This window comes from Canis aureus, chromosome 22, assembly GCF_053574225.1.
Source record: "Canis aureus isolate CA01 chromosome 22, VMU_Caureus_v.1.0, whole genome shotgun sequence".
Classification (NCBI taxonomy): Eukaryota; Metazoa; Chordata; class Mammalia; order Carnivora; family Canidae; genus Canis; species Canis aureus.
The window spans coordinates 15,057,311-15,072,825 of record NC_135632.1 but is presented as its reverse complement, the minus strand read 5'-3'; the positions used below and the strand labels follow the sequence as shown (position 1 = coordinate 15,072,825).

Below are 15,515 nucleotides of genomic sequence, written 5' to 3'. Positions count from 1 at the left end.
CTTGTCTTGAAACAAGGGTACTCTAGAATGAATGTTATGTCCTCCTCCATTCAGATGTTGAAGTCCTAATCTCCAAGGTGATGGTTTAGGAGTTGGGGCCATTGGAGGTGATTAGGTCATGAGGGCAGAGCTCTCCCAGAACAGGATTAGTGCCCTCATAAAGGAGAGCCCAGAGAGCCCCCTTACCCTTTCTGCCCTGTGCGGTTATAATGAGAAGACGGCCAGCTGTGAATCAGGAAGAGGCTCTCACCAGACACCAAATCTACACACGGAGTTTAGACACCAACCTAAAACCATACAACATAGTATATATCAATACTTTTCGATCTTCCTCTAGGATGTAAGGAAAGCAAAAAATGTTTTGAGGCCACTGTTCTAAAGGCCCACATATTTGGTTTTCCTCTTCTGTGAGCTTCTCCTAGATCTCCCAGTCACTGCCTGCCCGAGTCAGGCATAGTGGCTCCCCGTTGCTGACAGAGAGGACCGAATGCCTCATGAGCCAATGACAAGTTGTCCTTAATTGTTATAATGTGTAAAATGCAATCTTAGTATTGATGCTCCTTCTTTCGTTGTGTGTATGTGCGCACGCACGTGCGTGCATGCATGTATATGTGCACTTGTGTCTCTCCTAACATATGCCAAGTACACTTCCTGGTGCTTCGGATACATTAGGGTAGAGAACAAAGATCCTTGCCTCTGAGGGAGGGGCTGGGAATGTGGTGTGCTTGTGCGTGTGTGTGCATGGGTGTGTGCCTGCATTGTTCACGTATGAGGTGGCAAAAGGTAGACAACTTTTAAAGGGCATAATAAACATACATACAAATGCTACCATTTGTTGGAAGGTGATAATTACTATGGCAAAAAGAAAATGTCGAGGGGTGCCTGGCCGGCTCAGTGAGAAGAGCACGCAGCTCTTGATCTCAGGCTCATGAGTTCAAGCCCCACATGAGGTGTAGAGATACTTAAACATACATAAATAAATAGACTTAAAAAAAAATGTTAAGCAAGTTTGGGAGCATGGGGAAGGAAGATGGTTGGGGTGTGATCTTAAATAAATGGTTGAGTGTAGGCCTCCTCGAAAAGACAGCATTTGTGTACACAGCCGGGAAGGGAGGGATGAGCCTGGAGGTAAGTGGCGAGAGTGTGCCGGACAGAGGGGAGAGCCCGTAACAAGGCCCTGAGGCCAGTGCACAAGGAGCATCAGGGTACCTGGGTGGTAACAGGGATGAGGCATTGAGGGCTTTGTTAGCAAGGACGGAGCAGTTAGGACTCATTTAGGATTTTGGTTTGACAAGGACCCCCTTAAGCTGCATAGCAAATGCCCTGGGTGGGGGTGGTGGGCAGGGAGGCCTATTGGAAGGCTGTTGTCATCCAGTGAGAGGTGACGGTGGGAGGTGAGAGGGGTCCACCCCACTGAGACTAGGGCAGTGGCAGAGGAGGTCAAGTGTCACATCTATCCCGTTTCCTGATGCTTGGGATGTGGAGTGCAAGAGAAAGGAAAGGAATAATCTAGAAGGACTCTAGAATGATAACATACTGGGATCCCTGGGTGGCGCAGCGGTTTGGCGCCTGCCTTTGGCCCCGGGCGCGATCCTGGAGACCCGGGATCGAGTCCCACGTCGGGCTCCCGGTGCATGGAGCCTGCTTCTCCCTCTGCCCGTGTCTCTGCCTCTCTCTCTCTCTCTCTCTGTGACTATCATAAATAAATAAATCTTTAAAAAAAAAAAAAAAAAACATACTAATTTAAAAAATATATATATACCCCAAGTGTGTTCCTTTCTGCTACACTCTTACAAATCTGAGATTTGGAGCCACTTTTATAGAGGGCAGCTGTGGAATGTGGAGCATGTACATGAGGCCCTTTGGGACGATACTTGGAGCCTCCTTGGTTGCATGCTCTCCTGAAGCCTGGAGAACAACATGGAAAGGACAGTACTGAACCGAAGCGAATGGGATTTGACAATGGGTCGGATAATCCTCCTATGAGAAATATCTCTGCCCAAAAGTGTATAAAAATGAAGGAAATAATCAATAGCAAAGTGTGTAAAAACCTATTTATACAACTTTAAACAGGCTTTTTTTTTTTTTTTAATCCTATCTTTTTCTTTTCCACACAGTCAGACAGAAGGGAAGTTCAACTTTGAACCAGACTACAAAGTCACCTGGAGCTGTAACACGGAAGACTACTTCAGGGAAGGAGAGAAGAAAAGGTACTTGGTTGTTGCTTCATCTGTAAATCACTTTCTCCTTTCATGGGCTGTGCGTTCCTCCTACTGTACTAATTACCCCAACCAGAAAAACTCACATGGAGAGAAAGAAGACTCCGTGTCTTATGGTTTCATATAAACCAAACACAGAACAGCTTAGCCATATCCACCAGAGGAATTTGTCTTTGGCACATTCAGCAAGCCAAAATCAATTATGGGGTGTAGGTTGGTTTGGGGATATCTCTGCAGTGAACAGCCAGCAGGACCTGATAAATTCAGCTTGGAGACTTCTCTCCTACTCTCATTGCTCAGAATCAGAAACAGAGTCATTTAGAGGTAATTTTAAGAAATTACTAACTCTAAAACCTCTGAGCAGGACTAAATAAAAGGAGAAGATATCCAAGTCTTTTTTTTTTTTTTTTTTTTTAGAATTTTATTTACTTATTTGAGAGAGAGAGTGTGCACACATGCATAAGCAGGGGCAGGGACAGAGGGAGAAAGAGAAGCAGAATTCCCACTGAGCAGAAACCAGCCATGGGGCTCTATCCCAGGACCCCAAGATTGCGATCCAAGCCAAAGGCAGATGCTTTACCGACTGAAGCACCCAGGTGGCTTTAAGTCTTTTTAAAAAATATTTATTTATTTAAGTAGTCTCTATACCCAGCATGGGCCTCAAACTCATGACCCTGAGATCAATAGCTGCATGCTCTGACTGAGCCAGCCAGGTGCCCCGAGAAGCTATCCAAGTCTTAAAGGTTCACAGCTAAGTGTTAGGGAAGCTGGGTTCTCTGCCCAGTGCTTGGCCTGGTGCCTGTGTCTCAGCACCCTATTCAGCAAATGGAGGAATTTGCACTCACGGCTTCCTAAATCCCACTCCAGCTTTAACATGTTGAAGTTATAAATACACAGCACCAGGTGATTGTTAGATGTATCATGAGCACAGTCTTTGGAACACTCTTTGTGGAGGCAACCTAAATTTGTGTTGTTTTGTTTTAGTCCATTTTATTTATTTTTCTGTACAACTAGTGTGTGGAAGGTGACAGGCCCTTGCGATGTAGCTCTTTACCTTTTGCCTTTTTCTTCCTCTTTTGTGTGGTGTGGTCTTTTTCCTGTCCTTGAATTATTCTTGTATCTCCTCTGTGAAATCTGAATTAGATAAATACAAATTCATTTGATCTAAAAAGCCAAATGGAAATGGAAAGTGGGACAGTTTATCAGACCTGTCTCTGTCATCTGGTATAAATACAGTCTTTCCATTGTATAGTGCTAGTAGATTTTGCAAAATCTATTAAAAGAAAAAAAAAAGATGAAGAACCCTGCTAGGTTATTATTTGATTTAGATACCATTTGGGGATATTTTCAACTAAAAATCATTTTGGAGGAGTTCGTTGGGATTTCTGTGGGGATGAGGTCCCAGGCATCCCTGGGTCTCTAGTTCTAACTCTGCATCTAGACCTAATAGAAAGTGGTAACGAGGATAAAGACTGAATGTGTGCCTCATGCTGTGCAGTTAACTTGACATTGCAGAGGGGCACCTGGGTGGCTCAGTGGTTGAGCGTCTGCCTTTGGCTCAGGTCGTGGTCCCAGGGTCCTGGAATCAAGTTCTGCATGAGGCTCCCCATAGAGAGCCTGCTTCTCCCTCTGCCTATGTCTCTGCCTCTCTCTCTGTATCTCTCATGAATAAATAAATAAAACCTTAAAAAAAAAAACCCACCTTGATATTTCAGGAAAGGCCAAAATCTCTCTGGGAACTTCAAGGTTTCTCAAGGCTGGAGAGAAACTGACTAATTCTATTTGTTGAACCTCCCTGCTTAAAAAAATTTTTTTAAGTTAATTAATGGCAAAGCAGGTTTAAAAAGTTGCATAGCACTCTAAGTCTTTATGTTTAACAAGCTAACTCTTCTAATATATGTAAAAACACAGAATGCCTGCGTAACTCCAATAGGCAATGACTGCAGAGTCTGAATAGGGTCGTGAATGACTCCACCCATGTGCCATTCCCCATCCTAGACTTCCAAGCCTCCACCCCCATGTAGGCCCTGGAGATGTTAAACCCCCATAGAAGGTAGATAGTTTGAGGGAAAAGTCAAAAAGAAAACAATACAACTGTCCCTTCAGCTTTTGAATAACAGCTATGTTGAGGCCCAGGTCATAATAATACCTTTCAGCTGTTAAAACCTGGCACAGAAATATCAGACTTGCCTCTTCTGACCTTACACAATAGAAATATATTGTCCCACAGTCCTGGGCTCTGGAAGTCAAGATCTAGATGTTGGCAGGGTTGATCCCTTTTGGAGGCTCTGAGGGACAGTGGTTTGCTGGCAATCTGGTGTTTTCTTGGCTAACAGATGCATCACTCTGACCTTCGCCTTCGTGTTCCCCAGGCATTCTGTATGCGTCTGTGTCCAATTTTCCCCTTTTTATAAGGACACCAGTCATACTGGATTAGGGGCCAAGTCTAGTCCAACATGACCTCATCTTAACTAATTACATGTGCCTTGACCTTACTTCCAAATAAGGTCATATTCTGAGGAACTGGGAGTTAGGGCTTCAACACAGGAATTTTGGGAGGGGACACAATTCAACTAATAACAAGAGTGCTCAGAATGTAGTTTATAAACAGGATGCACACCTAGGAAAATAGCCACACAAGGCAGCATTTGCCAAGCGCCAAACATGGACACTGGGTTCAGAGAAAGGCATCCTTCCTGGGAAAGGAAGTGGGGAGAGGCTTATGTGAACAACCTAGAAGTTGACATGTGGAAAGAAAGGACTTACAGGTGGAAGGATTTAAGAAGGGACAGAGGGCTTAATTATGCAAGCCCATGAACCTACAAAGTTTAGTTGAAACAAGAGGATGTGGGAGAGTGAACCTGGCAAAAAGGGTAGGTCACATTAAGGAAGATTTTGCAGGTCAGGCCAAGAGTTGGGACTTAATCCAATAGACAATGGGAGCCATTAAAGTCTTTTGTCTCCCCAGGATCCTGTGCCTCAAATCAGTAGGAAAGCCTGTCCCTGATCCAGATTTATTTTATAGCTTATTGTCAGAGCAGACCATTTTTATGCTTTCCAGAATTCACAAAGCAAATAAAAAAAATAGCTTCCCACACTGGATAATTACTTTCACAGTCAAAAGGTGTTTGGTTGGAGGTGAGTTTGGACTTTGGTAGAAGAATTCTATTTGTTTCACAATAAAGGGTCAGATTGAGTGGATTTATATCAACCTCTTGAGGGTGGAGTCCAGATGGTTTCCATTTGGTCCCAATTGGAAACAGCCAAACTATTTTTATGCTTGCCCCTTTGTGGATGGGAGGCTTTGGCCTGATGCTCGGAAAGTTAAACTCATCATACTGTATGAGTCAAAACCCCCATTCAGAAGCCTGACACCCTTTATTATTCTTCCTCAAATGTATAATTACAAGAACCTGACAATTTTACATTTAGCAGCCCATTGTAAGTGGATAGAAGAGGAAAAGTACTCCATTCTATGCCTGCAGAATTTAGACATCTGTTTGTCCAAGCCAGTCTGCCTCAAAGCAGCACTGAACATGAAGATTCATTAGATCAGTGGTTCTCAAACTTGAGCAGCATCAGAAACACCCAGAAGGCTTGTTAAAATGCAGATTGCTGGGCCCTGCCCCACACTGCTGGATCTGTAGGTTGGGGTAAGGCTGGAAAGTTGGCATTTCTATCAGGTTCCCAAGTGATGTTGATACTGTTAGCCCAGGGTCCCACTTTGAGAACCACTGCTTTAGAATGAACAGAAAATCAGATTACCTAGTCTTACTTTGTTCAGTGAAGAAAATCAGAGGGCAGAAAGAAACTCCTAGATGCCTCTTCTCTGCAATGGAGACCACAGAACAGAGGGGACCCAGGCCTGTTTCTGCCTCCAGCTACTCTATGTCTTCCAGATCTAGCGTGGCCCATGTCTGAGCCCCATGGCTCTGTACCAGGGGTCTGTGGGAATTGGGATCCTGGACCTGGAGGGTGATTAATACTCAAGTGAGCGATGTAGGCCCCATCACAAGCCTGTCAGACCCATAAAGAGCCAGAAGATGGCTTGTCACTGGAGGTCACTGAAAGGTCATCAGAATAGTCATCTGCAGATAGATAGCTTCCCTGAGCCCCACTCAGCCAGTCCTGCCTGCTGTGTCACCTCAAGGCCCCAAAAGTTTCTGAAAGACTCAGCAAGGACTCAGGCATGTTCTGTCACTGGGGCCTACTCTGTTTCCTAGCCCAAACTCCATACCATAGTTCCTAGGATTGTCTTAATTCTCAAAGATTTAGGACTGGGAGGGCCAGTACATGACTTAGACATATACTAGGACCAAATTCCAACTATAAAACGGTCAGTGCACAAGCTTGGGATCAATCAGACCTTTGCTACAGTACCGATGCCACCCAAGTGCCAAATTCCCTTCCCCAAATAAGGCACTATTGTTTATAACATAGCCATGGTCCATAGGAATACTATGGCATTAAGGAATGCAAGGGCCAAGTTCAAAAGACAAGATGTAATCTTCAAGACAGCTTTATTAGTTCCAAATCAGGAAGTTACTGATTATAATCCTGAGATTGTTTTACTTGGAGATTTTATCCTGGAGTGATAGCCAAATAGTGGAAACCTTTGTGGACAGGTTCCAAGGTCCAAGGTGTGAATCATCCAACACTAATTACACTTTGCTTCCGTAAGTCCCGCAATCAAGCTAACAGAGTTTCTGTTCTGGTGTATAAATGTCTGGTCTTTACACAGGAAATCACACATGTTCCTTGTTGATGGAAAGAAGCTATTTCAAACAAGTCTTTTTAAAAAATCAACTTTATTAAGAAGGTCCTGTCAGGACCTGGCATCCACAGTTGAACATTTGAGTACACCTTAAGCAAAATAATCCGATGTCCAACAGAATGTGTGATGCCACCTGTTCTGGTGGTTTCAGGAGAGGCCAGAAAGTGAAGGAGAAGATGAGGAGCCTCTCCAGGGGAACTTCTGGTTCCATGAAAGTTTACATTTGACCTTTGAGTGCTGGCCCACATAGGAAATAGAGCTCTCACTAGGAGAACTGAGAAGAGGTTCATCAACTGGGGAAGAGAGGGCATTCTAGGCAAAGGGGACCACATGAGCAAAGGGTCAGGGGGTGAAAGTGCCCAGAGTGTTCAATGGATGTATGTATGGGGAATTTGATGTTCACTGCAGAGTGGTCATTGGGAGAGTGACTGGAGGTGTAGCTGACAAGGCCAGTGGACCCATGTGGCCCAAAGCCATGAATGCTGTTGAGTTAGGCTTTCTCCTGCGTGCAGAGCGGGAGCCATGATTCCTCTGAAGCAAGACAGGGACATGATGAGAATGGGATTTTTGAAAAGAACCTTGACAGCATTGCAGAATATGCTTTAGAAAGAGGAACATCTGGATGATGGGAGACCAGTTTGGAGGCTATTACAGTAGATCAGACAAAAGAAGATAAAAGGCAGAACACAGAGTTCAGTGATAAAAAGATAGTCCAGATTTTTTTTGGAGGGAAATTTGATGGTTTTGGATAGCCAGTTCAAGGAGGGTGATAAGAAGGATTCTGAAGTCAGGGACAATTGGTGGACCTTGGCAAGCAACCAGAGAGAAAATGGGAAGAAGCACAAGGCTGGGTGAGTCCATATGGATCTGTGAAGTGGCTTCCAGAGGAGGTGTACAGCTGTCACAAATATGTATCTGATCCTTAGGAGGCAATGGCAGAAGGGGAGATCCCTAACACGAGGAGGTTCTCCCCCAGGGGGCTCTTTTAGTGACTTTCAATATCCAGAAATGAAGCTGAGACAATAGGCAGTAATATTTATTACTAAGTGTACTAAGTTCCTCTATTTCACCACTCTTCCCAGTTGACCTTTACAGTACAACTAGGAAATGAGTATTATGATCTCTATTAGAGCAATGAAGAAATTTGGGTTCCGAGAAGTTAAGTGGCTTTCTGGGGAGTCACAGCATTTTTCATAGAGAGACATTATACCCAGAGATTCTCCTTCTCTACACCATCCTGCCTCTCAGGCACAACTGAATTTGCTATGCCACCACTAAGTTCCCTGAGACAGAGGGGAGTAAATTAAAGTAGTCATTGTCAGCGGCAGCTGGGTGGCTCAGTCAGCTAAGCGTTGGACTCTCGATTTCAGCTCAGCTCCAGATCTCAGGGTTCTGAGGTAGAGCCCGGCATTGGGCCGAGCATCAGGCTCCGTGCTGGGTGTGGAACCTGCTTAAGATGATTCTCTCTGTCTCTCCCCTTTCTCCCTCTCTCTGCTTCTCTTAAAAAAAAAAAAAAAAAAAAAGTAGTCATTGTCAGCTTGTTTTTGTTTTAAAGAAATGTTAAGTAAAAATAGGTTGGGGTGAATACAGCTGGGGTGGATCAAGTATTACCGGGGGCTGAGCATGTACTCACCCTTACTCTGAGGAATTTGTTTTCCATTCAGAGAAAAGAATTTGGTTCTGTTTGAATTTTGGATGCAGGCCCAAAGGAGGAAATCCCTGTACTAAGCAGCATCAGCCTTCCTACCATCTAACAGGGCACTGTGACTCACTAAATTCTGCAGAATGGTTTGGACTTGCACTACCCAAACTGGTTATTTTTCATGAGCAGAGATGACAGACATGGTGATCTTATTTACCACCAATGGGAGGGAGATTTGGATTGTTTCTCCCCATGAGGGTGCAAGTTGTACCAGGCCAATCACAGACCCAGAAGCTCCCTTCTCCAACGGCACACATTTGCACTGCACTGGCTCAGTTGGTGGGGTGGCAGGGGTAGACTGGCAAAAGCTGTTTCTTTCCTTGCGAAGCTTGGCAGTGGCACAGGAATTTGGCCTTTGGCCTCCGCCCCACTGGCCTTGTGTTTCATCACTGCTGCTTTCTGGCAAAAAAAGGGGCAAAAAGAAACGAGTGCCACATGTAATCAATATCCACATCATGAATCATTTTGAGCAGTAAACTTAACTTTTCAAAGGCATTTATATTTGTAAAGAGATTTTATATATAGAAAAGACATTCTATTCATGTTCATGAATGGTCTCAAGGCATTATGGGCTACACTATACATGGAAAAACAATGAACAGCAAGATAAAAGTTTCCACAGTATGATTGCATTCTGCACTCTTTTACTCATCGATTCATTCATTGGTTCAGCAGTTATTAAATACCCACAATGTGCCAGAAACTGTTCTAATATATTAGCACTGTCAAATTATTCATAACAGCTGTCATTTGCCATCATCCCCATGTCCTAGACGTAAGAACAAATACATTTGGACAAGTTAGGTTTAGTCCCAATGAAACTAAATGATGAGCTAATTTTCATCCCTCCAACTGTGTTTGAAGGAAAATAAGTCCTGTCTATTTCTGTCAACAATCCAACGGATTAGATTTGTAATCAGGGAAACCAACTGAATCTCTTTTATTTATTTATGTATGTATGTATGTATGTATGTATGTATGTATGTATATTTTTTTATTGGAGTTCGATTTGCCAACACATAGTATAACACCTGGTGCTCATCCTGTCAAGTGCCCCCCTCAGTGCCTGTCACCCAGTCACCCTATCCCCATGCCCACCTCCCTTTCCACCATCCCTTGTTTGTTTCCCAGAGTTAGGAGTCTCTCATGTTTTGTCTCCCTCTCATCAATATGAGTGATATTTCCCACTCATTTTCTCTCTTTTCCCCTATAATCCCTTTCACTATTTTTTATATTCCCCATATGAATGAAACCATATATGTTTGTCCTTCTCCAATTGACTTACTTCACTTAGCATAATACCCTCCAGTTCCATCCACATCTAAGCAAATGGTGGGTATTTGTCATTTCTAATGGCTGAGTCTTATTCCATTGTATACATAGACCACATCTTCTTTATCCATTCATCTTTCGATGGACACCGAGGTTCCTTCCACAGTTTGGCTATTGTGGACGTTGCTGCTATAAACATTGGGGTGCAGGTGTCCTGCCATTTCACTGCATCTGTATCTTTGGGGTAAATCCTCAATAGTGCAATTGCTGGGTTGTAGGGTAGCTCTATTTTTAACTCTTTGAGGAACCTCCATACAGTTTTCAAGAGTGGATGCACCAGTTCACATTCCCACCAACAGTGCAAGAGGGTTCACCTTTCTCCACATCCTCTCCAACATTTGTTGTTTTCTGTCTTGTTATTTTTCACTGGTGTGAGGTGGTATCTCATTGTGGTTTTGATTTGTATTTCCCTGATGGCAAGTGATGTGGAGCATTTTCTCATGTGCTTGTTGGCTATGTGTAGGTCTTCTTTGGAGAAATTTCTGTTCATGTCTTTTGCCCATATCATGATTGGATTGTTTGTTTCTTTGCTGGGTGTGGAACCTGCTTAAGATGTTTAATAAGTTCTTTATAGATCTTGGATATTAGCCCTTTATTTGATATGTCATTTGTAAATATCTTCTCCCATTCTGTAGGTTGTCTTTTAGTTTTGTTAACTGTTTCTTTAGCTGTGCAGAAGCTTTTTTTTTTTTTTTTTTTGTGCAGAAGCTTTTTATCTTGATTAAGTCCCAACAATTCATTTTTGCTTTTGTTTCCCTTGCCTTCATAGATGTATCTTGCAAGAAGTTGCTGTGGCCAAGTTCAAAAAGGATGTTGCCTGTGTTCTCCTCTAGGGTTTTGATGGATTCTTGTCTCACATTTAGATCTTTCATCCATTTTGAGTTTATCTTTGTGTATAGTGTAAGAGAATGGTCCAGTTTCATTCTTCTACACATGGCTGTCCAATTTTCCCAGCACCATTTATTGAAGAGACTGTCCTTTTTCCAGTCGATAGTCTTTCCTGCTTTGTCAAATATTAGTTGACCATAGAGTTGAGGGTCCATTTCTGGGTTCTCTATTCTGTTCTACTGATCTATGTGTCTGTTTTTGCACCAGTACCACACTGTCTTGATGATCACAGCTTTGTAGTACAGCTTGAAATCTGACATTGTGATATCCCCGACTCTGGTTTTCTTTTTCAATATTCCCCTGGCTATTCGGGGTCTTTTGAATCTCTTTTAAAAGCATACTTTTTTTTTTTTTTTAACTGGCACACTAGAATGGGTCAAAGTCCAGATTTCTCACCTTTCCCTAAAAAGTCATTTCCCTTTCATGACTTGAAAACTTATACTTGGTTATCATTGACTCTTCTCTCTTCTTTGCTCTTCCTATGCACTAGATAGCATTCACTTCTGTTAGCTTCAGAAGGGCAGGGAGTTTTGTTTCTTTTGTTCCCTGTTGGGTTTCCAGCCTGGCATATAGTAAAGCTCAAAAATATTTGTCGAATGCTGAATGAAATCAAGTACAAAAAATCCCATCTACCCTTTGGTTAGGTTCTTAAGTCAGCATATTAGGCAGAATTAGTTTATAGCTAAGTAATTCTTTATAATTCCCTAAACTGCCTACACAATAAACATATAGGTATATTATTTCTAAGTCCCGTGCAGTTTCTGGCCAGCTTTGGAACAGATCATTGTTTGTCAGTTAAGCCCCAGATGAAGTAGTCAGCTAGTGTTTAGGGGGTTATATTGCATATAACTTTGAATAGTTGGAAGCCTCTGGGAAGCCATCTGGCTTTGAGACCAGATTCAGATCTCTCATCTCACACTTACTGAGTGGATGAGCTGACATTATGTCTATGGCTATTTCTCCCTTTCCATCCTCTTCCTGTCTTTGTCTTCACCAAACTCTTAAATTTGAACTGGTATAATTAAATGTGTACATATGCCTTGCTGCAGCACTGACACTGAACTTTATGAAAGCTGAATAGACCAATGGGGATGAATCAGACTCCAGGACCACTGACCTCAGTCGGGAAGTCCACAAAGGCAAGATGGTTCTTTCTCCTTCAAATTTGCTCTTCTAGGGCTCAAAAAATGTGACAGCTTTGCAGGTTCTTTTAAAGAGCTGAATCCCTGGAGAAGGACTATCACTTCCCCAGGATCAGTGGGCAGCTCATTTATCTTCTACCAGGAAATTTCTAAAGACATTGATTTTCCTCTTTAGCCAAAGTAAAGGTAACAGTCTAAATCTTAAGTAAAATTTCCTTTCATACAGAGCAATCTGGGGCTTGCTATGGTAAAGAATAAAGAATAAAGTATTTTTTTAAAGGCGTTCTTAAATTGTATGTATTTCCTTCATCATACTGCAAAATGCATCTACTCACACCAGTCAAATAAGTGCAGTTTTAAAAAAATAAGATCAACTTAGCTGGTGGCAAATGGGGGAGCTATTGTCTAAAAATAATAAAATATTACTTTCTGATAGGAATCAAGAAAAAGATGAAAGATTTGACTGAAGCTGGTCCTTGGTTAGTGAAATTGTATTTGGCAGATAATGGCATAGACGGAAAAGGAAAAGAAGGAGAAAATGGCTTGTTGGAATTCACTCAGATTTTAATGTGGTGAGTAGAAAAGAGGTTTTATTTGTTCGCGTTTTAAAACTAGGTGCTTGGTTTAAATCATAGGGACAATGATTTAATTACAATTCATTTTATTTTATTTTATTTTTTAAAAAATATTTTATTTATTCATTTAGAAACACAGGAAGAGAGGCAGAAACACAGGCAGAGAGAGAAGCAGTCTCTCTGCCCAGAGCCCGATGCGGGACTCGATCCCAGGACCCCCAGATCACGACCTGAGCCAAAGGCAGACTCTCAACCACTGAGCTACCCAGGCGTCCCTGCAATTTGTTTTAATTGAAACAGTGCCAAATGAGGTTTTTCAGCTCTGAGAGGGAAGCAGCGACCCACCTGTGATCTTAAGGGAAGGCCTGAAATCATAAAAATGGCATGGCAGTTGTATATGAGCCCACAAAGGAGTTCCAAAGACCTCACTAGAAACCCCATTTAATGAAGTTGGCAACTGAGGAAAGGCAGGAGTTATGAGCTCCAGATTTTTCTACCCTAAAGTCAGCCATGTGACCTAAGGAAGAAAGGCAGCCTACTCAAGAGTGAATACTATTTTTTTTTATTACAAAGTTGTCTCAATCTACCTAGGCAGAAAAACAGAACTTTTCTCAAAAGCTTCTGGAAAACAGAATATTTCCTTGCCATATTTATGCTGCAACCTTGGACATCTCTTTGCCCAGCTCTCTTGAATTCCATACCCAGTGGGCTAAGCCACAGTGAGCGTTTGCAGCACAGTAGGAAAGCTTGCTCAGTGGAGGGCTCCAGGTTATACCATGTTAGACATCAGTACTGATAGCACTTTAGGGCAATGAAAGACAACAGAACAGAACTAAGATTTGAGACTTGAGGGCTGGATTGATGGCTATTTATTTTAGATGAAAAATATCCTTTTTTAAATAAACTTCTTTATTTAGGAAAGTTGGGAATTTCCAACTTGGATACCTTGGCTGCTGTTTTCTGTTTTTTTGTTTTTGTTTTTTTTGCTTTGTTTTGTTTTGTTTTGAGAGAGAGAGAGAGGCAGAGACACAGGCAGAAGGAGAAGCAGGCTCCATGCAGGAAGCCCGACATAGGACTCAATCCTGGGTCTCCAGGATCAGGCCCCAGGCTGAAGGCGGCACTAAACCGCTGAGCCACCTGGGCTGCCCGGTTGCTGTTTTTATAATAGTTATAAACTATTATAAATAGTTAAAATATTAATAAACATCATTTTATTTCCCTCTTAGTATATTGGTAGATTTAATACATTGCTGATATATTATCTTTTTAGTATATTGCTAACATTTTGTTAGGAGTTTTCACATCTGTGTTCATCAGGGATATTGCTGCCTACTTTTCTTGTAATGTTTTCCTTTGTTATTGGGATCAAGGTGATTTTGGCCTTACAGAATGAGTTACGAAGTGTTCCCTCCTTTTCTATTTTATGAAAGAACTTATATTAGAATGGGCATTATTTTATCTTTAAATATTTGCTAGAATTCACCAGTGAAGACATCTGGACTTGGAGTTTTCTTTATGGGAAGATTTTTTAACTACAAATTTAATTTTGTTAATAGATGGAAGGCTATCCTGGTTATTGTGGGAGGGGGGCGTTATATCTTTATATCTTTTAAGCAATTGGTTCATTTTGGCTAAGTTTTCAAATTTATTGTCTTAAATTTATTCATAATGTTTCCTTCTCATCATTTTCCTATTTGGAGGATCTGTAGTGATGTCTCCTCTCTTGTGCTTAATATTGATAATTTGTTTTCTCTCTTTTTTCCCCAATCAACATGATTAGAATTTTATCAATTTTATTGATCATCTCAAAGAACTTCCTTTTGGTTTCCTCTAATATTTTAATTTTTTCAATTTCAATTACTTATACTCTTATTTTTATTATTTAACTTTATTCTATTTCACCTGTTTAATGTGCTCTTCTTTTTATTAAGATAGAAGCTTAAGTTTTTTATTTTAAACTTTCTGTATTTCTAATGTAAATATATTATTAACACTAAACATTTTTTCATTGCATCTTGCAAATTTTGATATGTCATATTTTTATTGTCATTAAGTCAAACTATTTTCTAATTTCCCTTTTGATTTCTTTGACATATGGGTTATTTAAGAGTTCTGTTTAGTTTCTACATATTTGTAAATTTTTCAAATATTTTTTTATGGTTGATTTCTAATGAAATTATGCTGTGATTAGAGAACATACTTGTTTTTGGCCCAGATTATCATCTATCTTGGTGAATGTTCCATGTGCACTTGTAAAGAATGTATATTCAACTATTTTTGGATGGAATGTTAATAAATGTCAGTTAGGTCCAGTTGTTTGGCAGCATTGTTATGGTTTTCTATATCTTTACAAATTTTCTATTTACTTGTTCTATCAATTATTGAGAGAGGGGTAATTGTGACTTTGTATCTCCTTGCAATTTAATCAGTTTTGCTTCATGTGGTTTTTAAAAAGATTTATTTTATTTATTTTTTAGAGAGAGTTGGAGAGAAAGAGAGCAGGAGGAGGGGAGCATGTGAGCAGGGGCAGGGGCAGAGCGAGAAAGAGAGAATCTCAAACAGACTCCCTGCTGAGTGCAGAGCCCAATGTGGGAGTTTAATCCCAGGACTCCTAGATCATGACCTGAACCAAAATCAAGAGTTGGATGCTCAACCAACTGAGCCACCCAGTGCCCCTTGCTTCATATATTTTTAAAATCTGTTGTGAAAAAAACATTTAAGTCACTTGAAGAATTGACCCTTATTATCATTATAAAATCCCTAGTAATAGTTTTATCTCTGGTAATATTCCCTTCTATGAAATATACCTTGATGAGTATTAATATAGCTACTTCAAAAAAAAAAATAAATAAAAAAAATAAAAAAAATAAAAAAAAAATAATA

General features: G+C 41.1%; 1 protein-coding gene across 1 annotated transcript in view; it reads left to right on the top strand.

Moving 5' to 3' along the window:
• The window catches only part of LOC144293796 (uncharacterized), a 47,003-nt gene that overhangs the window by 17,680 nt on the left and 13,808 nt on the right, over window positions 1–15,515 (top strand). The window contains exons 7-8 of the mRNA XM_077864895.1: window positions 2,118–2,210; window positions 12,494–12,629. Of these exons, the coding sequence (XP_077721021.1) occupies window positions 2,118–2,210; window positions 12,494–12,629 (229 nt within the window). The remainder of the gene's footprint in view (window positions 1–2,117; window positions 2,211–12,493; window positions 12,630–15,515) is intronic.